This window comes from Sinocyclocheilus grahami, unplaced genomic scaffold, assembly GCF_001515645.1.
Source record: "Sinocyclocheilus grahami isolate Dianchi unplaced genomic scaffold, SAMN03320097.WGS_v1.1 scaffold482.1, whole genome shotgun sequence".
Lineage (NCBI taxonomy): Eukaryota > Metazoa > Chordata > Actinopteri > Cypriniformes > Cyprinidae > Sinocyclocheilus > Sinocyclocheilus grahami.
The window spans coordinates 436,130-460,692 of record NW_015505661.1 but is presented as its reverse complement, the minus strand read 5'-3'; the positions used below and the strand labels follow the sequence as shown (position 1 = coordinate 460,692).

Genomic DNA, 24,563 nt, shown 5'->3' with positions numbered 1-24,563 from the left:
CTCCACTACATTTCTATCAAGATCCTCGAAGTAGAAAGTCGTTACTATGTAGCAGCTTTGAAAGTCAGTGGGTGATTTTTTTTCTTCTCTAAAACGTGACTTTCTTTTTTTCAGACAGTTTATCAGTAATCACTCTTGTAGGGCTACATGAAGAGATTTCCCAGCATTTTTTTTAGCACTGACCAGTTGCAAATGCAACAATTCAATAATAAGAAGTTAATATTGTAGTATACATTACACACAATATTGTCTGATTTTGCTAAATTGTGTAGGTGAAAATATTACCTATAAAGCCACAGAAGAACTGTTGTGCATCTCCTAATAAAACACAATATGTGTTGGACTGAAACAGCACTGCACAGACCGTTCTGTGTGTGACATCAAAGTACAGCGAGAGCGATTAGACAGCATTTTTAAAATGTTTGTTTTGATGTCAAATAAGTTTTGCTGTTTGCTTTTTTGTTAAAGCAGTGTTGCTGTTGTAAAGTTATACAGCTACAGTTGTGTTGCTGGGTTTTAAAGCAGGTTTGATTTTTTCTTTCTTCTTTATCACTCTGTATTTACAGGATTTCACTGTACTGTATTCAGCAGGTGTAATGTATTCTAAGTTGCTTCAGAAGTATTGCAAGTACTACGTACAACAATAAAACAGTGCATTGACATAAAAAAGGAAATTTACTTTTGGTACTTAAGTACTTTAAAAAGCAAGTACTTCTGTTCTTTTACTTAAGTAAAAATCTGTCTTTACAACTTTTACTTGTAATGGAGTAATATTTGACCAGCAGTATCTGTACTTTCACTCAAGTAATGGAGTTGAGTACTTTGTCCGCCTCTGCCTTACTGTAAACATTATTTTTATACAAAAAAATTTTTTTTCCAGTAAAACAAGTGCTTTCTGTGAAAGATTTTATTTCATTATTAGGCCTATTAATATTACTTGAAAGGTTTAAATGTAAAGGAAAAGTTCCCCCCAAATTAAAATTAGCTGAAAATGTATTCATTCTCAGGCCATCCAAAATATAGATGAGTTTGTGTCTTCATTGCCGTCAGAATATGAGTACAAACAGCTGATAAAAACATACAACATACTGTATAACACCATAATCCACAAGTAATCCACATGACTCCAGTACATCAATAAACATTTTTTTTTAAAGAATCAAATCAATCATTACACTATTTTAAATTTAACCCATTGGTTCAAGCCATAATCCATAATGCAGTGAAAAAGTCCATCCACTGTTGTTCTCTCACATCAAAATCCACCAACAGAACGGTTTAGAATGGTTTTCACTTGCAAACAGTGCTTGATTTGTGCTTATTTCTCTCCTGATTCAGACAAGATGACTTTTTCACTGGAGAAAGCAATATTATGGACACATATTTTAGCTGGAAGCAACCGTTAAAAACATCTTAATAATAGATTTGTTTATTACAAACCCACAGCATTTTGCTTTACAATGCGTTAATTGATTGGCTGGAGTCATGCGGATTATTGTGATGTTTTTATCAGCTGTTTGGACTTTCATTCGGACGGCACCCATCCACTGCAGCTGATCTATTGGTGAGCAAGTGATGTAATGTTAAATTTCTCCAAATACATTCAATGAAGAAAATTTATTTTTTGGATGAACTACTCTTTTAAAAGAAGTGGCCATTGTGGTAAGAAAATTAAGTAAGCAAGTCTTATATCATGTAAAAGTTAAATGTAATTATATTTTCAGGACGTTTATGTCTATTGACTGGAAAACAGAAAGAAAAAAAATAAAGAAAAACACTCTTTGTAGTGTGTCTTTTTTGAATGTTCAATAACATCTGTAGGATCTCTGTAAATTGCATTCAAGATTGCCCAACTTTTGTTACTGTTTTTTTTTTCGCCTCCTAATCTAGTGACCAACTTCACATGTGAGTGAGAACAGAACAGTGTGAGACTGACTGTACTGACTTACTGAAGCACTAAAGTCTTGTCTGACTCACCCGACACAAACAAAACACCACCGAACCGCTCCACGCTAAAATTAGGAGCGAGATCTCTCAGCAAGCACACATTGTTTATGGAGTTGTCTGAAAGTCTTCTACATTCTGTCCCCGAGTAAGCAGCACACACCCGATACAGTTACACAGCCTTTAATTAACAACGGCCTCACTGAAACTGCAACTCCACACTTGTGATCAGAAACTGCTGTTTAATTGATAAGATGGAGAGTGTGTGGATGTAAATGTATTTGGAGAAATGGAGTCTGTATGTGTGTGTCCTTAAGTGTTCATTTCCTACTTGAATGAATGTGTGTGTTAACAGAATGGATCCTATATTGCAGGTTTGTGCAAGTCTGCATCTGCCTGCAGTGTGAAGCACCAGGAGTGTTGAGCAATAGCACGTCTGCACATTTACAGTTTTTTTTTTCTAGCTTCTCTCTGTCTTTTCATTGGCCTGTGGGTGAAGACCGACATAAACACTTCCCGCACCCTCCACCCAATCACTAGACCTGATGGGAAAAGAGCGAATCATGGATTAGCCTTTCTAGTTAAAGAACAACCTTAACCACAGCAAACATAAATCCAGCTCACCTCTCAGATAACATCTAGTAACCCCAATAACTTTCTCTATTATGAAATATCTGGCTAATCATCAGAAACTGTGAATTGACAAAGAACAGTAGAATCACATAGTTTATAGTTAATTGGTTTAAGATTTAGGGAGGAATAAATGTGATAGGATGATTCATCAAATACGGTTTTACAATTTAAAGCTTTTACTTATCAAGTACTTCTGTTCTTTTACTTAAGTAAAAATCTGTCTTTACAACTTTTACTTGTAATGGAGTAATATTTGACCAGCAGTATCTGTACTTTCACTCAAGTAATGGAGTTGAGTACTTTGTCCGCCTCTGCTTATCTCACTAGAAAGTGTTGGCCCATTTGCAGTCACTAAATTATTTCGCTTCTTATTTACATGCAGTTAATGTCAAGTGTGCTGCATCACCATTGTTGCCTCAAATCATCAACTCTCACTTCAGACCGCTGCAAATTGAGTTGTGAATACCAAATTAGTAATACTTGAGATTTGAAGAAAAAACATTTTTATGATCTGGTCTGCAGGATTTCTTGAAGCCAATTCATCATAAAATGTGAACACACCTAACAGATGCATTTAAGGGTTAGAAATAGCATTTTAGCTTACCATAATGTGTATAAAACATTTACAGGAGTTCAACTATTTCTATTTTTCTAATAAATAAATAAATAAACAAGAAATAACGTTTGGGGTCAGTAAGAATTTGTAATACTTTTATACAGCATTAAATTGATTAAAAGATTTCCATTTCAAATAAATACTGTTGAATTTATTGATCAAAAAAAATTCTGGGAAGTGAAAGTGACGTGACATGTGGCCAAGTATGGTGACCCATACTTGGAATTAGTGCTCTGCATTTACCCATCCAAAGTGCACACACACAGCAGTGAACACACACAAACCGTGAACACACACCCGGAGCAGTGGGCAGCCATTTATGCTGCGGCGCCCGGGGAGCAGTTTGGGGGTTCGTTGTCTTGCTCAGGGGCACCTCAGTCGTGGTATTGAAGGTGGGAGAGAGCTCTGTACATTCACTCCCCCCACCTACAATCCCTGCCGGTACGAGACTCGAACCCACAACCTTTGGGTCATGAGTCTGACTCTCTAACCATTAGGCCACGACTTCCCCCAAAATGCATCACCGTTTCCACAAAAATTTTAAGCGGCACAACTTTTTTTTTTAAACATTGTTAATAAATGCTTCTTCAGCAGCAAATCAGCATATTAGAATGATTTCTGAAGGATCATGTGACACTGAAGACTGGAGTAATGATGCTAAAAATTGGCCTTTGCCATCATAGGAATACGTTACATTTTAAAATATAATAAAATAGAAATGGTTATTTTAAATTGTAAAAATACTTTACAATATTACTGATTTTACTGTATTTTTGATCAAAGAAACACACCCTCATGAGCAAATGAGACATCTTACAAAAATATTTTCAAAAATCTTACTGACCTCAAACTTTTGAATAGGCCAGAACATGTTTTATTTGTGAAAAACAATGTGGTTGTTCTGAACAGTTATTAATTAAGCATGTTATACATTTGTTTCCCACAACTGTGAGTTAGTGTAAATATATTAACATTGCCTTTCAACAGCATAATAAATACCTGTGCAAATGCACTGTATGCTGTTTGGATCTGGTTTCTATGTGTAGTAACCACTCTAGCAAATTTAGCCATATATAATTGATTTTAAATGCCATGAGGGGTCAGGGCGTCCAGCGTAGCAGGGACTGTGGGGGTGTCCTGTACTCCAATGCCTGAATGGTAATGGAGATGAACCCAAAGAAAGTGTTCAGTGAATATGAACAGCCTGGTGTAACATTCATCCTCTGTCAGATGGGAGAATATGTGGGGAATGTGCTTTCGCTTCATGTTAGAACATGGCAAAATTACTCTAAAAAACTCAACCAGAGGAGCAACCTTTCCAAAAATGAACCTACAGATCACTGTCACAGAAAATCCACTAACAGGGGAATTCATGAACTGTTCACACACCTTATCTAAAAGCAAACACACTAAAAAGTTAAACACCACAAATTCTACACATTTTACAGCTCCTCCCATCATTTGTTTTAGAAAAAGGAAGAAAGAAGAACAAAGAATGATAACATGAGGTTGCGCGTTTAAGGCTGCCAGATGACAATGCCGCAATAACATCCTGTTGTTAACACACTGCACACATTGCAGTATCACCTCGTTGCAGGTTAAGGGTTGAAATGGAAGTGAACGAACAAGCTTCTGCTTTTTCTCTCTGCACATAAACAGTCCCATCTCTCAAATGTTCTGTTTACTTCCCTGCTGTCCTCTTCTTCATCCTCCTTCACTCTCTCAGAGGAATGTGCTCCACCTGACCTTAACCTCACCCCAACTCCACACACACACACACACACACAGAGGGGAATTCTTCTCACGGTTGGAGATAAAGCAGAGTCCACTCAAAACATGGGTGGCCTGCACTTGTCACTCTGCTCCTTCAGGCCATTACGTTAATTTAGAGAGAAAAGAGGCTCTAAATGCAGGAGAAACACGTCCATCTGCACTGAAACCAGACACACAAGTATATTCACACAAAGATCTGCCACAGACCATCACAAAATTTTTTTTAATTATTCATAATGTATATTTTTTAATTAAATTATTAAATTAAATTACATTTGTGACAATGCAAAATGTTTGTGCGCACCTTTCAGCATTATAAAATATACTCATATACTTCACAGACATAAGTGTGCCTTCACAGGCATGAGATCAAGAAATGTCAAATGCCAGATTCAAACTAACAATGTCTAGATAAGCTATAATAGTCAATGCATTAACTATGGAAGCCTGTTTCCACTGAAAAAATCAATAATAAAAATAAAAAGTAATTGCAACTTTTTATCTCACAATTCTAACTTTTTTTCTCAGAATTGTGAGATATAAACTCACAATCCCAAATTTTTATCTCAACATTTACTCGAAATTGAGAGTTTATATCTCACAATTCCGACGTAATTACTTGCACTTGCGTGTTATAAAATTACGTTACATAATTACGAGAAATTGTTTTCTTGCTATTTTGAGTTATCGCATTTCTTATCGCAATTCTCAGGATTGCGAGTTTGTATCTCTCAATTCTGACTTTATAACTCGCAATTCTGAGAAAAGGGGTCAAAATTGCACGTTTGTATCTCGCAATTCTGACTTTATAACTCACTATTAAAAAAAAAAAAGTGAGTTTGTGTCATGTAATTCTGAGAAAAAAAGTCATCATTACTTTTTTAAATATTTTACTCAGTGGCAGAAACAGGCTTCCATAACTGACTGCCAAAGCATTTCTCCAACAAATTTTTCATTCAACTTATCTTTTTCTTCTTTGCACTGGACTGAAGAAATCTACATGCCAAAATCCAGTTATAGTCATAGTGCCACCAGCTGGCAGCAGGAAGATTGGCACATATAAATGACTAGGACATATTCCTCCTTCATTTACCACTTTAAATGCATATTGCTCGCCGTTCGCTGTCTTACTAAAGACGCCCGCTGGCGGTGAGCCCGGGTGCGAGGGCCCGTTCATCGCTGCTTGCAGCTTTAATTTTAATTGTGTTGTGTTGTGCTGTGACAAAATATTTTTTTAAGAATTAATAAAACAAACTGCTAATACTTACTGTTGTTTGTGGTGGTGTTTTCCTGCCAAAATTATATCACTTCCTAAAGGATAATATTATTTGGGAAGTGTCATTGTAAGTTAAAGGGAAAGTTAAAGTCAGGAAGTGATACTGAGGATGCAGGAAAGATAATAAATAAATTACCAATTAAAAAAATATATATTCAAATCTAATTGTAAGAAAGGAAAAATGTGTTTCTTAATAAATTCACTAATAAAGTAGGAGCAACAGGGACATGACACAAATGGCAACATCCACCCAGACCAATTTACAAAATGTTATGCTGATCATATTGAAGATTAAAAATGTGAGTTTAAAGGTGACATATCGTGAAAATCTGACTTTTCCAGGTTTTAAGTGCTATAATCAGGTCCCTGGTGCATCTACCAACCAAGGAAACGTGAAAAAGATTAACCCAGTAACTTTGTTTTGGGAAGCCTTTTTCTGCAAGCGTCTGAGAAAACGAGCGCGTCTGATTTCGCTCCCTTGGTGACGTGGCAAAGGGATCTCATTATAATATTACCGCCCCATAATCTGTAAATTTCCACCCACGGCGCCGTCATTTTAATTTTGCAAGCGACAACAGTGTACCAGCTCTAATGCCATGGCGAAAGTTTGAGCAAAACATGCTAACTGTTCTGTCTTTGGCTGCACAGACGAGCACAGAACACTATTTAGAGTCCCAGCCTCAGAGGAGACAAGAGAGCAGTGGATTTATTGATGTATTTAGGCTACTGTATATTGCTGCTGCCACACAAATCCTTATATCTGAAATTTAAACTCATATGGTTTAAAACGCATGATTTCAACGCGATAAACATGATAATCAGAACCAAAACAGATGTTTTTTAGCAGGTACGAGCTGTAATGGCGCAGCTCTATTCTGGAAAAGGGGGCGGGGAGCAGCAGCTCATTTGCATTTAAAGACACAGGCCCGAAAAACAGCTTCTTTCTGCTTCTACTCAAAGTAGGCATTTTCAAAATGATATAATAAATGATCTGTGGAGTATTTTGAGCTGAAACTTCACAGACACATTCTGGGGACACCAGAGACTTATATTACATATTGTAAAAAGGGGCATAATATGTCACCTTTAATATTTTATCCAATATATTAAGGTATATTTATGATGAAGGCATGAAAATGCATTGCATAACAGAAACGACCCCTCCACATGTCAGCTGTCGACGTGCAGTGTGTTTGAGTGTGAGATATTTGGATGTGGAACAACAGCATGTTTTGAACACAACAGATAAGACTCCTCACACAACCTTTACAACGGCCCTGTCCTTATTGTTTTATGATAGGTGTGTGTGAGGGAGGGAGAACGTGTACTGATGTGAGAGAAAAGGGATTTGAAGAGGGAAACTCAAACAAGCCAGGCTGCTCTTATCTCCCTCTCGCTAGGCCTGTATACCAAAGGCTTTGCTCTCTCTTTCCGCTTACACTCCAACAGTTTATTTGTTCCTTTCCCCACACCATCCTCCCATGTTTAAACATCACTCAGGCCACTGACGCACTTCCCACCTTATCAATAACACCAACCTGTTCCTTTCTTTCTCCCTTCAAGTTGTTAAAAAATATACTTGGCTTACTTAGAAAAATCCTAGAATGGATCTTAAGAAGAAATGTGTGCGTTTTATGTTGTGACATGCTATTTTCTTATTTAGTTAATTTAATCACACAAATGGACAGCTTAAATCTGTATGACAGCTTACAAAATAAAGCATAATCGATCACAAGCGGATGTGAGCAGGAGCAATGAGGGAGGGAGCATCAAATGAATTTTCCAATAACCAATGCAAACATGTTCAGTTTCACACGTACACATGCAGACAAAGTAGAGAAGTGTGAGACACAGCACTCGCACGCTGCGTGAATGCCACAGGAAGTAGTAATTGGTGGAGAAGAGGACAACAGGTGAGCAAGTTGATTACAGATCTGTGTAGATGACTTGGTAGCATGCAATCCTCGCTCTCATGCGCACACACACACAGCTGTGTCACCTAAGGCTATGTGTGTTTACTCACTATCAATCCCAGCTTTAGTAAAAATCCCAGCTTTAGTATAAATGTTTGTTCTTAAAAGTGGGAGATTTTCAATAATAAATTAAAATCTAAGGCAGGACAGAGATAATTTGTAATGCTAAATAAATGCAACCCCCACTAGTATGCTAATGCACAATGCACTCATTGTGGATGTATAATTTTTTTTGTATGTTTTTTGAGTCAAGTACAAATGTTTTCCTTGTATACTTTTAGTATTATGGTTGTAACTGTATTTATAATCAATTAAATACAATAACTCATACATCATTGTAAACATTTAAAATCAGTAATCTCACCATCAGGTCTCTCCAACAGATTCTGACAGCTGTTTTAAAAATATATATATTATAAATATTTATATGATATTATATTATGCCATTCTGCACATTTTTACATTAGGTTTTTATTACATTATTATATAAAATTATTTATTAATATTTTATTTTATATAAGACTTTTACATATTTTACATTATATTATATTATATATTATTCATAGTTTTATATTTCATATTTCATAAGTTGTTTTACATATTTTACATTACATTCATATTATATTATTACAAATGTTATATTTTATATTGTTTTACATATTTTGATATTAAGTTTTATTAGGCAAGTTAAATTAAGTAAATTAATGTTTAATGACTGCTATGTCTAAGATGTTTGTTATATTATATTATTATATTATTATATAATATTAATTTTATAATATTTTATATTAAGTCATTTTGCACATTTTTACATTAAATTTTTATTATATTACATTTTATTATGTAAGCTAAATTAAGTAAATGAACGTGTAATGACTGCTATGTCAAAGATGCTCGAGTAAATGAGCAAAAACCAAAAAATATCGCTGCTTTCCCTGCAGAAATTACCAAAAGAGTTGTTCCTTTGTGAACTGGGAAAATAGGAACAAATGAGACAAACTGATCAAGAAATGGGGAATGAGTTAAAGTGAGAGAGAGAGCGGGAGTGTTTTGATGTGAGAGGAGCGGTGGAGACCCGTTTCTCAGCAGAGGGTCTCCAGACATTGAAACCAGATGCAGTTCTGCAGTCATGAGCCTGAACGTGTGTGCACTCAAAGGGGTTGCCCGAGATATATTTAGAAACTCCAAACGCCATCCATCAATCCAACAGCTTTAGATTAAGCACTTGATGTAACCTAACATTGGGGCCTGCTCCAACTTTCCCCTCTTTCTCTTCCTCTCTTTCTGTCTATCTCTGTCTGTTTCGTTCTCTGTACCACACGCAGTCACAGAGAGCTGAGAAAACTCCCCCTGTCTGGGACAGACTTTAAACTGCACTGTCAGCACACTGTCTGCTTCAAATAGACTATGAGAAAAACAAACACCTGAAAGATCAGCTATGTCCAGCATACACTGTGTCCATGAGCAACATGATGTGATGAAACTAATATGCTGATTTGGTGCTCAAGAAACATTTCTTATTTTTAATTTTGTGGAAACTGTTTCTTTGATGAATAGAAAGTTCAAAAGAACAGCATTTATTTGAAATATAATTTTTGGTAACATTGTAAAAGTCTTTACGGTCACGTTTGATCAGTTTGAATTAATGTAATGTATTTATTTATTTATTTATTTAACTTTGATAGATATGCTGTCTGGAACAAGTAGTTTGTATTTTGGCACAGTTTACACTCCAGGGGCATGTTGCATAGACTACTTTAGGATGGCTCATAACTTTTTTTTTAATGTCAACAAAATACAGGTTATACTGATTATCCCTTACTGGGAAAAAAACAACATATTACTTTACTTATATACTGTATTTAACTGAAGTCACATGCATTTTTGTAACTGGTTGCCTATAAACAAGGGTGGCTCATCTTATCCTGCGTTTCATTTTACCCTCCTTACAAAGCAACACAATATACAGTGTGTAGCATGCAGAAAAAAATGATGCAATCTTAAAGGGTTAGTTTACCCAAAAATGAAAATTAGACTGTGTTTTTCTCACCCCCGAGGCATCCTAGGTGTATATGACTTTCTTCTTTCAGACGAATCCAGTCGGAGTTATATTAAAAATTGTCCTGGCTATTCCAAGCTCAATCATCGCAGTCAGCGGGTGTTGCAGTACTTCAGTCCAAAAGAAGTGAAATAAAAAGTGCCCATCCATAATAAAAAGTGTCTCACACGGCTCCTGGGGGTGAACAAAGGCCTCCTGTAGCGAATCGATGCGTTTTCGTAAGAAAAATATCCATATTCAAAATGTAATAATCACTTTAATGTAGCTTGCGCCAACAGTTGTACACAGAAGCAGTTCCGGGAGCATGACGTATGAGTTCAGCGTTGCACATGCGCCGGTGAGTCTCGTGAAAACCAACGTTTTTTAACAGGAGCAAAGGAAGCAAAGTTTCCTTACTTTAGCAAAGGAAAACCAGTCTCCTCTTGGCTTATATCGAAATCCTCTAACATTCTTCTTTGCAAATCCTCGTTTTGTTCTTCTAATTCTTGACCGTTGATTTTGTTTTGATCTCTCCGCTGCGTTTACGTGTTCGTCACTTCTGAGCGGCGCATGCGCAAAGCCGACCTCCATATGTCATTCCCCCAGAACTCCTTCCGTTTACAACAGTGAGCGCAAGCTAGATTCAAGTGAATATTATGTTTTAAATATGGATATTTTTCTTACAAAAACGCATCGATTCGCTACAGAAGGCCTTTGTTCACCCCCAGGAGCCGTGTGAGACACTTTTTTTATGGATGGGCACTTTTTATTTCACTTCTTTTTGACTGAACCAATGCAACACCCGCTGACTGAAATGATAGAGCTTGAATAGCCAGGACAATTTTTAATATAACTCCGACTGGATTCGTCTGAAAGAAGAAAGTCATATACACCTAGGATGCCTCGGGGGTGAGTAAAACACAACCTAATTTTCATTTTTGGGTGAACTAACCCTTTAATTATGCTTAATCAATTACAATCAAATATTGTGATCAATTAAGTTGTCAAACATATAATTTATGACAAAAACAGTCACTTAAAAGAACATTTATGACCATTATAACTGATGCTGTTTGGGTGCAGTGCAATAGAATGGGAGCGTTGTTGCCTCACAGTGTTAGTATCAATGCCACAGAGTGTGTGTGTGTGTGTGTGCACGTGTATGTATGTATATGTGTGATAGAAATAGTCTTTTTCTTTGAGCGAGCAACCCTGGCCTCATTAAGACTTGTTTATGTAGGGAGCTATTCCAGAAAATTGAGGTTTATTTGTGTGTATGATTGACTGAAGGTGAAGCTCAGGTGAACGTTTTTTCCTCTGAAAATGTAAACCAAACATGAAGTTTAGAAAGATGCATTGTATATGCACAAACTCTCTCACTCAAAAACTATTGAAACCCACGCACACACCTGGACTTGGACCGTCCTCTTCACAGCTGGTTTGGCAGTGTGCATGTGTGTGAACGCATGAGGTTGTCAGGTTTCACTGCAGTATTATCAGTGCCAACAGGTGTGAAGACTGGAGAAGGATGTGTGTTATTGCTTAGTACAACGACACATACGTATGTGTGTGTGTATGCTCAGAAAGTCCCGTTCCACTTCCCAACGCACTCACGTCTAATACAGTAAACATTTTTTTTTCTTTCCGACGCACACACACACTACACTTGGAGTGTCTGTCTGGTTTTGAAAGGGAGGGAGGGAGTAAAACCACACAATGTCTGAAAGGGTCATCACTTAAAACTATTTACAAACACACCATTTCAGACAGGGAATATGAATCACTACAGTGAGTCAGTACAATGTACGACAAATGCATGAGTTTGCGTGTGTGAAGGAAGTGGGAGAGAGAGTGAGAGATCCTTCTCATACAGTAGACTCTTTGTATATTGGCGTGAATGAAGATCCTCTGTGCAAAAACACAGTATATAGTGCATAAAACAGTCCACACCATCTGTATCTTTCATAATTCACAGTTAAATAGTTATAATAATAATCATATCTTATTATAATATCCTTTTTTGATAAAATAATATAAGGAAAAACGTATTTATGGATCCAAGCATCAAAGGTTTATTCATATTTATGATGGTGATTCTTCGTCCTTAAATTTGTCTGGACATCATAAACAGTAAAGTGCCTAGATATCAGATTTGTTATAATGATCTCAAGACACTATAATAAGCAAACTCACATTTTCACTAATAACTTCAGAACTGTATAAGTGACAGAGAATACATTTTCTGTACAAGTTTTCACAAATGTATTGGTCATGTTTTTTTTCTGTCTTCAATTTTCCACCGTTTTGATTATTCGGAAAAACATCCTTTTCAGTAGTCCTAGACAATTATGTTTGTATAATGTAGACTCCCTTCTGAGGAAAAACTTTTTTTGAACGTGAATGTTTTTGACATTTTGAAGACACACACAAAACTTTAAGTTAACTTAAGAATGTTGAAATTCACCAGTATTTATATACTGTTGTGTCATATTTGAAAATTGAGGTCTCTTTCCAATGTGCTTGGGCCCTAATAATCGCCATTTCCGGCTACATTTGAAATTCACATTTCTACATGCAGGTGTGTGTGTGAATGACAGAAAGAGTTCCGGGTTTCTGGGAAGTGTATTCTAACACTTATGTGCCATGAAGGCACCTTTGTTTGGCAAAATCCCATTCAAACAATAAATGCTTTGCTGTGATTCCTGGCAATTTGCCGAGGTAAAGCCAGAAAACTGCTGAACCATCAAAGCCTCAATCAGTTCTCTGGACGTGTTTCATGATTGTGTGCGTGTACGCACGTGTTTCTGTGTTTGAACCAGTCATCTATCTTTCCTCAGAATCACTGAATAACTCTTCTTCAGGTTCAAACAAACAGCACGTCTGTAAATGACTGCCAAATTCTGGTTTTACTGCCAGCACTGTTATCTTCTTTCTTTGTTTTTCTGTCAGACTGTCATATATGTGCGTGTAAGTGTTTCTGGAAGTTTGGTAGTGATGCCTTGAAGAGTGGAAGTGCCCACCCTTACTCCACCCAGGCTTGAAATACAGCTACACACCAGCCAGAGCTTTGAGACATGCTCCTTCACACTCACACAGCTTGGCTCAGACTAGGCTTCTGCATAGTTTCTGACTAGGTAAATGCCGAGACATTAGAGTTGCCAACTGTCCCACAAAATACAGAATCAGAAACACAGATATCTTTTACATTAGCTGTGTGACAGCCCCATTAACTGCTGCTATGTTACAGTGATGCTATACACAAGGATCAAGGAAGACCAAGGGAAAACCGCTAACTTTAATCTGCTGACTTTTGGATGAACTGTTTTTGATGAGCAAAATTGTGCAAGACAAAGACAATCCATGCATATTCAGTCATGTATATTTCATTGTTGCACATTTTTCACTGGATTTACTGCCGTTTATAAAAATACAAAGTACTTAGAAATCCAATGTAATGCCTTAAATTCAAAACATTTCAAAGTTTAACTGAATGTTAATTTTAAAATGTTTATGAACACACTTCTCTAGTGTATGCAAATGAACAATCAAAGTGCATCTCAAAAGCATTTTAGCAAAACACAAACAGTAGTCTACATAGCAATCATGCACATGACTGTGCGCAGCATTTCATTTTTTTATTTCCATTATGGTCAGTTATCACTAATTATCAAATATCAAATGGCATATGTGGTATAAAGAAACGGCAGGTGTCCTCTGCTGAAGTGGCGGTTTATTCGGGACACTCCCTGTTTCATGAGGTGTGTCCCTGTTAGGCTGACTGACTTCAAATGAAGTGTCCTTAATGTCTTTCTTAGCAGCTCATGGTTCTCAACAGAATTGCATTACATTACAGAGAATGAAAGCTGTATCTCTGCCAAAAATCTGGTCACCCTAATTTTCAAAAGTGTGACACACTAATCCCACAGTAGCCCAATACACTTTCTCAAGAGCTGAGGCCAATTAAACCCACAAGTTCTTCAGAAATCACTGAGGTGCATTCCACTCTTTATTTCAGAAACAGAAATCGATACTAAATAATTTTGAAATGTGTAAATTGATTTACACAAATGTTTTATACAAAAGCTCGCGGTTTACTCTACCCCTTTTTTTGGGGTAAACACTAAACTTTTTGCTAAAATGTAGGTCAGAACTGTCAAATGCAGTGCTCCCCCTGCTGGCCGGCACTGGTAACACAGCATAGCCTCGGCGGCTCTGGATTGGCTCCAGGCGCATAAAGGCTGGCTGGCGGTCAGTGTGCGCGAGGCTGCTGCCAGAGACACTTCTGCGCTTCCAGAAGGACAAGACACGCACAGAAGACACCGGCTCTAATGAGCTGGGGACTATTGTGAGACTTTACAGGTTTTTGGTATCCTTCTCGCACTTTTAAACTGTTTGCGAGGAAGCCATCGCGTCTGTTGTGGATTTTACTTTTTTTCTGAGATCATGAACTAAAGTGTTATGCGCTGAACTCTTCATTCACGGAGTTTGAACCGGCGGGATTTCTAAATTTAAAGGTAACAAAAAACTCTTTAAGGCATATTTTCCTCCTTCATATAGTCTAAATGTATAATAGAGTGCATTAAGTGTGATTTTTGTTTGTCTTTTAATTAAATAAGTCCAACTTGTGTATGTATTATCCGGTAACGCGCACGTTTGGGAACATATTCGGCGGTGTCTCGAGACCTAATGAGCTGCCTGCCTAGGCGGTATTGTGGCATCATGTGCGCGTTTGAACGTTCGAGTTGAGATTACTGTTCGAACGCGCGTATGATGCCTAAACTGCTGTCTAGATAGGCAGCACACTAGGTTTTAAGACAGCCATTATTTATTGCAAATATTTTAGTAATTATAATTAATTACAGCATTTTTTGTAAAATAGGTAGACCAGGTCTAGTTGTCACAGTAGTCTCAGTAAACATAAGGTTTTGTGTGTTTCTCATATAAATGTAAGCTCGGGGCAAGTTGTCACACATTATATTGGTATATACAAATATTGTTTATATAATAATAGTATTTTGGTGGCAAAAACAATAGTTTGAAAGACTCTGTTTTACTTTAGCTAAATTAAAAGTGTAATTGAACTCAGAAGTAAAAACCTATAATAGATATAATCTGCTGTGACGACTTACCCCATACAGTGTGACAGTGTGTCTTGCATTATATAGACAAGACCTAAATGTTTGTGTCTATATAGAAATGGACTCCTACCATAAGACATATAAGTGGAATCAGAACTAATAGTGAATTGATAGTGAACTTGAGTGACAACAAGCCCCATTCTCCCATATAACATGTATTGTAATTTTACATTTTAGGCATCTATTGGGACACCAGGACTCCATCTGCATCTCTGATATGGGACTTTAGGTTTATATCTTTCATATCATCTTTCCTGGAGTGAATTCGGCTGGTTCAAAACATTTACGCTCTTCCAGAAATGGTGGGGCATTTACATTTGCAAGCTATGGATGAGAGTTTGAAAGGAAAGAACCGGGAGGGACTGCTTGATAGTCCGGATTCAGGACTCCCTCCAAGCCCCAGTCCACCCTTCTACTCTCTGTCACCGGGGATCCTAGAGTCACGCTCCGGCAGCTGCTCAACTCCAAATGAGCTGCAAGGATACTGCAGAAAGGAGAGCCGGGAAGGCAAACTGGTATGCATTCATCTAATGAAGCCTTAGAGCTTAAATGAGACCCAAGAAGGCCATGTTCCTCAATCAACATCCTGTGCTGGCAGTGGAACAGTTTTCATATCAACCAATCGGTGCACTGATTTTAGGGGTAGGGTTAGGGTACTGCTTGTTGTCCAGGAAAAGGATGTTGATGCAGGAACCTCCTCTACTTGGGTAAATCATGTGCAGTATTTAGACCCGTGCATGATGACTATGAGTGCTATCAGTTTTAAAAGGGGATAAAACAATGAAATCAATAAACACATAATGCAATATGTTTGCATTTTTGAGTATGGTTATTTTGCACACACTTGTGACATTGGAACTGTGTGTTCATGTGTGGCTTTGGAGATATGAGCTGTATGTCATCCAAAGGTTTTAGATCCAGTTGTTGTCTTCCATCAGTTTTGTCCTTTGACAGATGAACTTGCACCTTAAATGCACTCATTTAATCACTATGTAACAGATTTAGTGGCAGATATTTTTTTGATATTTATCTGAAATGTGAGTTTGAGGTTGATTGCAAAAAAGCAAGGGGTTTAAGTGGACTACAATACAATTAGAATATCAATATTGTGCATTAAGATGTGAGCAACCGGTGGTTAAATGAAGTAGTTCAATTCAAAACAACATGTTAGTATAGAAGTATATATGCAGTTCGTCATAAACACAAACAGACACTGTTGACAGTGTGGAGGCCAGGGACCAATAATGAGAAGCAATAGGGCAGAATCCTGAAATAGAAAGGGGTTCAGGTGCTCGTGCCTCTGGAGACTCACTCTAATGAAGCAGGGATGACAAGGAACGACCAGAGAGAGAGAGTTTCTGTAAACAAGTTGACCTTGTGTTTGGTGAATGTGGTAACTGTAACCGATCTCTCTCTGTCCCTCATAGCAACCCTTTTACAGCACATACACACGTGCAAACAAACAAGCAGTGCTGAGACACATACACACACACACATATATATATATATAATACTGGTACAGTATTACTAGACAGCGCATGTTTGCATTACAGTATAGCACCGCACAAGTGCCTCAGCATAACCCAGAGTCTTATTTCTGCCTCTGAAAGGTTGCGTAGCACGCTAAAATAACAGTGTCCACATATGACTCGACCATCCATTAAAATCTGTATTGGAATCCTGGCAGTGTCTCAATACTTCAGAGTAACCACAATGCTAGAAGATTCAGATTAGCATAGAAAGAAACCTTTTCCAACACTTCTAGAGCAGTGGTTCTCAAACTGGGGTACGTGAGGTGACGGAGGGGGGTATGTGAAAAAATTCTGAGTTGAATTCTTCCCCAACTTAAAGTAACATTAAAACCGAAAATGTCTTTCTGACAAGCAAAATGCCGCTTCTAATGTAAAAACAGGAAAATGGGAGTGCCGTAAACGGTCAAATACATGATATCCAATCAGCTTAGGCCTACCTCATCTTTTGCTGTCAAAACAGACTGCATCCACACAAGCAGCGTGTGTATGATAGGATGCCCGCTGAATATGCTGCTTTAGCAAATCGCGCTGCTGTTCACTGTATCTTTAAAGTAGATAGCATGAAGAGCAAATATTGACACGCACTGTACATTGAGATCGATTGAAACTCTCTTCGATAAAGACACCCTTTGCGAGTTATTGTTTTCATGTTTAAAATATGAGCAAGAATGCAAATTTCCCTGAATATCCAAACGATGGCAAATGTGACATTAATTTTTACAACAGTTCAACAAAAACAGGTAATATTGAGTGAACATTTTACATTTTAAACAGAATATTGTCATGTTTGTTATATTTTGCAACGAAATAATAGTTCCAACGAAATCCGTATCATCTGGTGTGCATCTCCAAGCAACATACAGCAGTGTTTCGTTAGTGAACGAATCTGCGGCTTTGAACGATTCGGAGAGTCAGTGATTAATAACCCATTCATAACTACAGCATTTTGCTTCGTTACTGAATGAATGAATGAATGACGCAACGCCTGGCTCACTAAGACAGTGACTTGCCGCCACCTATTGGCGGTTTTATTTTTAAGTCTACAAGTAGGCTATCACTTCGATTTTCCATAATTTATTACTTTATTTATTATATTAATAATTAACACTTAATGGAATGTTAAGAATATGACATAAAATATGACATAATATACAATTAATACAGATATAAATCTTTGCCTCTATATTTAAGGGGGCAAATATTGTCCTTTAATAGAAAGGTGTAACTGCGGTCTAAGTGGAAGAGAGGGGGTACGCAGAAGAATGTTAAATGCCCCAGGGGGTACACCGCTATAAAACGTTAGAGGATCACTGTTCTAGAGCAAAACAAATTAAGTTTTCCCTGAGAAAACACAGCTCGGCACTAACAAAACAACAGCTTCTTTTATTAAACAGATTCCGGTTTCCATTGCTCGACTGTTAACGTGATTGAGCCGCATTTGTGCAGCATAAATGCTTTGCCCGAGCATGCTGCTAAGAGCAAGTATCTAAAGGCATTTTGGAGTGTATAAATGATCACTCAGACACTCCTCTACAAGAAACATGCATGCACTTGTCAGGACGCCGCTGTAATAAAGCGTCTCACTCGATAAAATAGAAAAGATCAGCATGACTTTATTTGTGCAACATTAATTTTTCATGGTTTTAAGCAGTATGTCTTTAACACTTTGGAAAGCTCTCGTGCCAACGTCAGCAAAACATCCCTCTGTCGCAGTTCTTCAGAATATGCTGTTTCCAGAATCCTATTACTTAAATGTATACAAATGTGGTGGAGCCTGCAGGCAGCATGCCGTATATGAGGACCAAATGCTCTCTCTCAGAGTAAAAAAGAAAACGTAGGCATACAAAGCCATCATTGTTTGCTGCACTTTGTATTTTCCGTCCATGGCAACCTTGCTTTGCAAAGGTTTGTCCATCCCAGCATGTATATATAGTATACTATATGCAGTATGCATGTTTGCAGAGGATATGTCTGCCTTTTCCTCTCATTTTGTGGCTGCAGGTCTATTTCGAGAGTTGTGTTTGCATAACTTTAAAAAAAATCTCTCCAATCTATTTTAGTGTGGCAGGCCTAACAACAGAGCTGTTGCAGTCAGTTGCATAAGAAACTGATGACCTCTGTTTGCTGAAATTAAAGAGAAGGGTGCAAACAAAGTATGCTGCTTTATGAGAACTCATAAGGGATGCATGATAATAAGCAACTTATCAACAACTTCTGTTTGTACATTTAGATCACCTTTGCTGTCCATCTACAGCTCACTTGAAAGTTATTCTTTAAAAACGCAAATAATTTGATAACACTGTTAGCAATTGAAATGTCAACAATTCTGTGTTTTTCTGTCAATATGGGGTGCTGTGTGTACATTAATGAGGAAAAAAAAATAACTGAAATGATTTTAGCAAATGGCTGCAATATCACAAAGAGTGAAAAATTTAAGGGGGTCTGAATACTTTCCGTACCCACTGTATATTGCTTTCATATTGTATATTACAATGCTGTGATGCCTTTACTTTTAAAACTGATTTTAGCTTTTAGTGCTTTATGCTTTAGACAAAATAGTATAGATTTTTAATATCCTTTTAGGGCTGGGCAATATGGGCAAATATTCATATCTCTGTATTTTTTTTGCCGATTCGCGATATATGGTATATATCGGTATTTTCGTTTTTGTATTTAAAAAAATCTGTATTTAATATATATATATATTTCACTTACCGCCCAATGTTGTCCAACAAAATACATATTAAAGGCTATGAAAACAAATAAAGTGAATGTAACCATGTAAGCTTTATATTATGTGCAAAAAAGGGTTAAAATCAGATTTCATTCTAACATTGTAAAGTTAAATTCACTAAAACTAAAAATGAAAATAAATGAGAACAAAAGCACAGAGTTGTGTTAGGCTATTTTGATTACCCCATTACAGTCACTTTACAGTCAGTGCTATCATAAAAATAGACTTACTTGTAGGTTTAAAATTCTACATGTCACATTTATTGTCCAACTACAAATATTTGAGGGAAATGTATATTTAGTCAGAATTATTGCGCTGATATTTAATTGAGCTCTGTCTGTGGCGGCGCTCCTTCACTGAAGTTAAGTTTAGCGGAGAATCCCAGAAGGCTCATGCACTTCTGACAGAAAAATGGAAATAATTCCATGGCTCTCTAACATTTACAGATGGAGAATATACCTGTGAAATGTAAGTTATACATTCAGGAATACAGCACATCTCAAACACATTAAGCAGCGCGAGTAGCCTAGTGTCTCTGTCAGCGGCACACGCAGCCTTTCTGTCAGAGCATATGACGGGCCGAGCCGCTTAAACTAATATGCGAAACAAACTATAAACTGTCTTACCAGTTTTTAAAGGCCTTAATATGAAGCTTGCCACATGTTTAGAACAAATTGGATGATACACTTTCTCCGCAGCAGCTCAGTCTGTGTCCTCCGCTATATTTTCAGATGTGCTCGTATCAAACTATAACGGTATTGCCTCATATCAAATCGCTTATAAAGAAAATATCGATATATCGTACAAACTCGATATACCGCCCAGCCCTATCGCCTTTTACTGGTTATGTTTTATGTATAGTGAGCTACTACCTAATACTACTACCACTACTAATAAAAAGAATACATTTATCTAGTGCTTTCAGCCAGTATTGTAAAAAAAATTATGTTTTAACAAAACAAGCAAACAAAACCATATGACAAGCACAACATACATATCAACAGCACAGCCCAGAGTGAAGGTATAGATCAGGGAAACAAACAGATCCATAACAAAGACAAACACTACAACCGGAACTACAGACTAAAAATATATGAAACCAAAAGGCAAAGATCCATCAGACACCTCCAGCAGTGAATAAAAACATTCAGTCAGGAATTTCAGTCCTCTAGATGTCAATATAGAACCAGTGAAGTACAGCCCTGTGTCTGTATCCATCCTGCACCCCTCAAACTGCATGAGGATAGGTATCAAAACCTGGTATTAAATGGGCCCCAGGGCTAAATAATGAGAGACTGTGGTAGTACCGATAAGCTCGGACGACTTTCGGTACTGAAGAAAATACACAATATTTATTATAGCTACATAAATGTTAAGTTGCAAATTGTATCTCACCAACCATTACTATATGCAAAAATATCAAGACATTCGTCTAGGATGCAATTTTGAAAATTCATAATCCAGAATTATAGTTAAAAATTATGAAAAAACAAAAACCGATAAGAATACTGTTAAAGTACCGGATCAATAAGAGTAGTAATACCATTAAAACATTGTGCACAACAATAAGTGTTTACTTGTACAAGTGAAGGTTTGACTAGTTAGCAAACTACCCTGCTGGCAGATATTGTAACTGCATCGTCATTGCTGGCCAGAGGCCTGTAAACATTCTTTTTTATTTTTTCCAAGTAAACTATCAGTTACACATTTTTTTATCATTATAGATATTTTGCCAATGTCTATATTTGGAGGGCTCTCTACAGTATTAAATTGAAATGGTTTTTGCATTTAACATCGCAGTGATATCTAATATAATGTATAAGTATAATACCTGGCTTTCTCTTGCTATTATAGACCTCAGTCAATATAGTGATGCCACTGTAATGTCAAACTCTCTTCAACCTTCAGCCTTTGATTAAGATACCATTTGGCTGAGCCTGTTGAAGTGCTCTGTTCCTGCTGAGATCTGTCTCTAATGTGACTGGGAGTCTACAAGGTTTGTGTGTGGAGTGGCGGCACATTGTATAACGGCACAGTGGACACAGTATCCGTCCTGGATTTAACGCACACTTTCTCTTGTACTCTTATGGACACAGACGCACATGCTCAAGGGCGCGACCCCTTCCTCACTGGCCCGCATCCATGAGATAACAGCATGATGCTAGAAACCTCTCATAAACAGCATGTATGTTCAAAAAGTATATAACAATTTGGATATAGATTTATCGGCCAACATATCGGTTATCGGCTTTCAAAAATAAAGAATAATCGGTTATCGGTATCGGCCAAAATTTTCATATCGGTGCATCCCTATTAGTAATGGTAGCGCTTTTAATTTAGCTAATTATGTATTCACTTTCTTCCCTTAAACTGAGCCAGACCGTCCTCTGTCAACTTGAAAAACTGATTTAAAAATGCAGTGCATAATAATATCATAAATAGATAGTAACTGAATGAGACTAAGCAAGTGGTTTACTTTTATCCAACATTGAGAAATACATTTTCTGAACTGTAAATGTGCACTTTAAAAACTGACTATTATGATAATAGGACTATAAGGATATAGGCTATGATTGTATTTGCACAGCACTAGTTGGTTTTGCATACAGACATCTTCGAACTTCTCATGTGGACCATCACAATTCTTCCGATTCCTCAAAACTGGTTCAGTCAGAACTAAATTTCTTTAGTTAAAAAATGTTCCGCTCGAGCTCAGGAAGAGCCCACGTTTCCCGTGTCAGGTCAGATGACAGTTGGGCTGATGATACGCTGCGGAGGAATTGGCTTTTATGAGGTGTCAGAGACAGAGAGTGAGAAGCCGAGCGTGTACTGTGCGTGCCAGACGCTGAGGAAGGTCCTGAGCATGTTTGATGACTGGAGCAGGTGGAGGCACAGGACGCTCCAGCTTCACACACACTGCTGCATTGTCGCCGTTTGTCTGAGCACCAAATATATATATCAGCACGCAGACAAACACATGCACAAAGCAACAGAAACGAATCGTATTAAAAACAGTTACACTAATTAAAGAGAAGTAAAACTGCAATGTATTTTATTATTACATTTTATTATTAAATTTGAAATGTTGCCATGGAAACTTAATGAAATAAGTATTATAATTATTAAACTGAAATAAAAAGTAGAAGTATTTGCAAAATTAAAATGACAAAACCACACAACAAAATTACTAAAACTAAAATGAAAATAGAAAAATAAAAACTAATTCAAAATACTAATAAATAATATTATAGTATATTAATGATACTAAAATAACACTGCTTGAAATTTTATCAGACCCCATTAAAGCCTGCTTATACAATTATTACATTTTCAATCTCCCTAAAAAGACTCAAACTGTAAAGTACATTAGTGCTCATATTCAAACAGACACCAAAACAAGAATAGGCATTATAGGATAAGTATTCTGGGACTGTTGCACGCTAGATATTGCTAAAATGTTGCTTTGCTAAATGCTAAACACTGTTCTGATTCAAAGGACAAATTACTTGATAGAAGAGAAGCACTCTTCTATTACCTTACAAGAGTTTATTTTATGATAATGAAAGCTACTTAAAAAATAAATACATTCAAATGAAAAGTTGAGATTAAATGATGTGCGAAGAAGCGATCAAAAAATGATAGGAGCCACACAAAACTAGCACTTATATGTAAGTAATCAGTTGCTATGGCCAGTGGTCAATTATACAGTGTAGCTGTCAGCATGCATGCATGAATTGAGAAGTATTTCAATGTAAAATGTAAGAATCTTTTGCCAGGACTGAACATCAATCATTATGAGTTGTAATGGCTAGCTTGATGGCTAATTCCTGTTTTTTATATCTTCTTGTGTAGCTGCCATACTTGCTCCTGAACTCTCAAGGTCCAGATGTGAAGTCACGCATGTACCCTGTGGTCTATGGAGAGAGCATTGAGGTTAACCCCAAACCAGAAAAAGAGATCAAGTGAGTGTTAAATATTTTTGTGGTTGCAGGGCCATCCAATCTAAAGCTGGATACAAAAGTCTGAGACCAAACCAGTTTTTGTTTTGCACTTTTTCATTACAATTTATACTATTACTTAAGCATTTTGACTGAAAAGTTCAAATGAAACATCAAAAACATTACAATGGCACGATGTCTTGTATTTAGATCTCTTTTGCATTAAAGGGATAGTTCACCCAAAATGAAAATAATGTCATTAATTACTCACCCTCATGTCGTTCCAAACCTGTAAGACCTTTGTTCATTTTGGAACACAAATTAGGATATTGTTGATGAAATCCGAGAGCTTTCTGACTCTGCATAGACAGCAAGGGAACTACCACGTTCAAGGCCCAGAAACGTAGTAAGGACATCGTTAAAATAGTCCATGTGACACCAGTGGTTCAAACTAAATTTTATGAAGCTACGAGAATAATTTTTTGTGTGCAAAGCAGTGTTAATTTCGCTGACGAATAATTTTCGTCAACGACATTTTTTTCACCGACGACAACGAGACGATAACAAACTAAAACTCTTTTTGAATGACAAACTATGACGTAAATCTATTGACATTTTCATCAACGAATAAAAACGAGACGAAAATGTTAGGGAGGGACGATTTGGGAAGAGATTCATTCAGAACGAATCTGCTGCGTGGTTAGGAGGTTAGATGCGTACATATGAACCGGCAGGACATAAGCTAACATACACTTGCTGCACGTCTCATAAAACTTTCAGAAATGTCAATATGTGGGAGTAAGAGAAGAGCAGACATATGGATAAATCTGACGACGCAAGAGAGAACTCATTTCGGTCCAATTTTCTGAGCGCAGAAGCGCGTCTCACAGCGCGAGTACTCTTTTGTGTCGCATGAATGGAGAATTACACACAAAATTTTGTTGAATTGTCCGTTTTGACGAGTATTC

At 37.1% G+C, this 24,563-nt stretch overlaps 1 protein-coding gene across 1 annotated transcript in view; it reads left to right on the top strand.

Annotated features, from left to right (window-relative positions):
- The first annotated feature begins 14,516 nt into the window (after window positions 1–14,516).
- Window positions 14,517–24,563, top strand: part of rflna (refilin A) — a 12,081-nt gene continuing 2,034 nt past the window's right edge. The window contains exons 1-3 of the mRNA XM_016236144.1: window positions 14,517–14,767; window positions 15,569–15,906; window positions 23,510–23,619. Coding sequence (XP_016091630.1) covers window positions 15,691–15,906; window positions 23,510–23,619 — 326 coding nt within the window. The 5' untranslated portion in view covers window positions 14,517–14,767; window positions 15,569–15,690. The remainder of the gene's footprint in view (window positions 14,768–15,568; window positions 15,907–23,509; window positions 23,620–24,563) is intronic.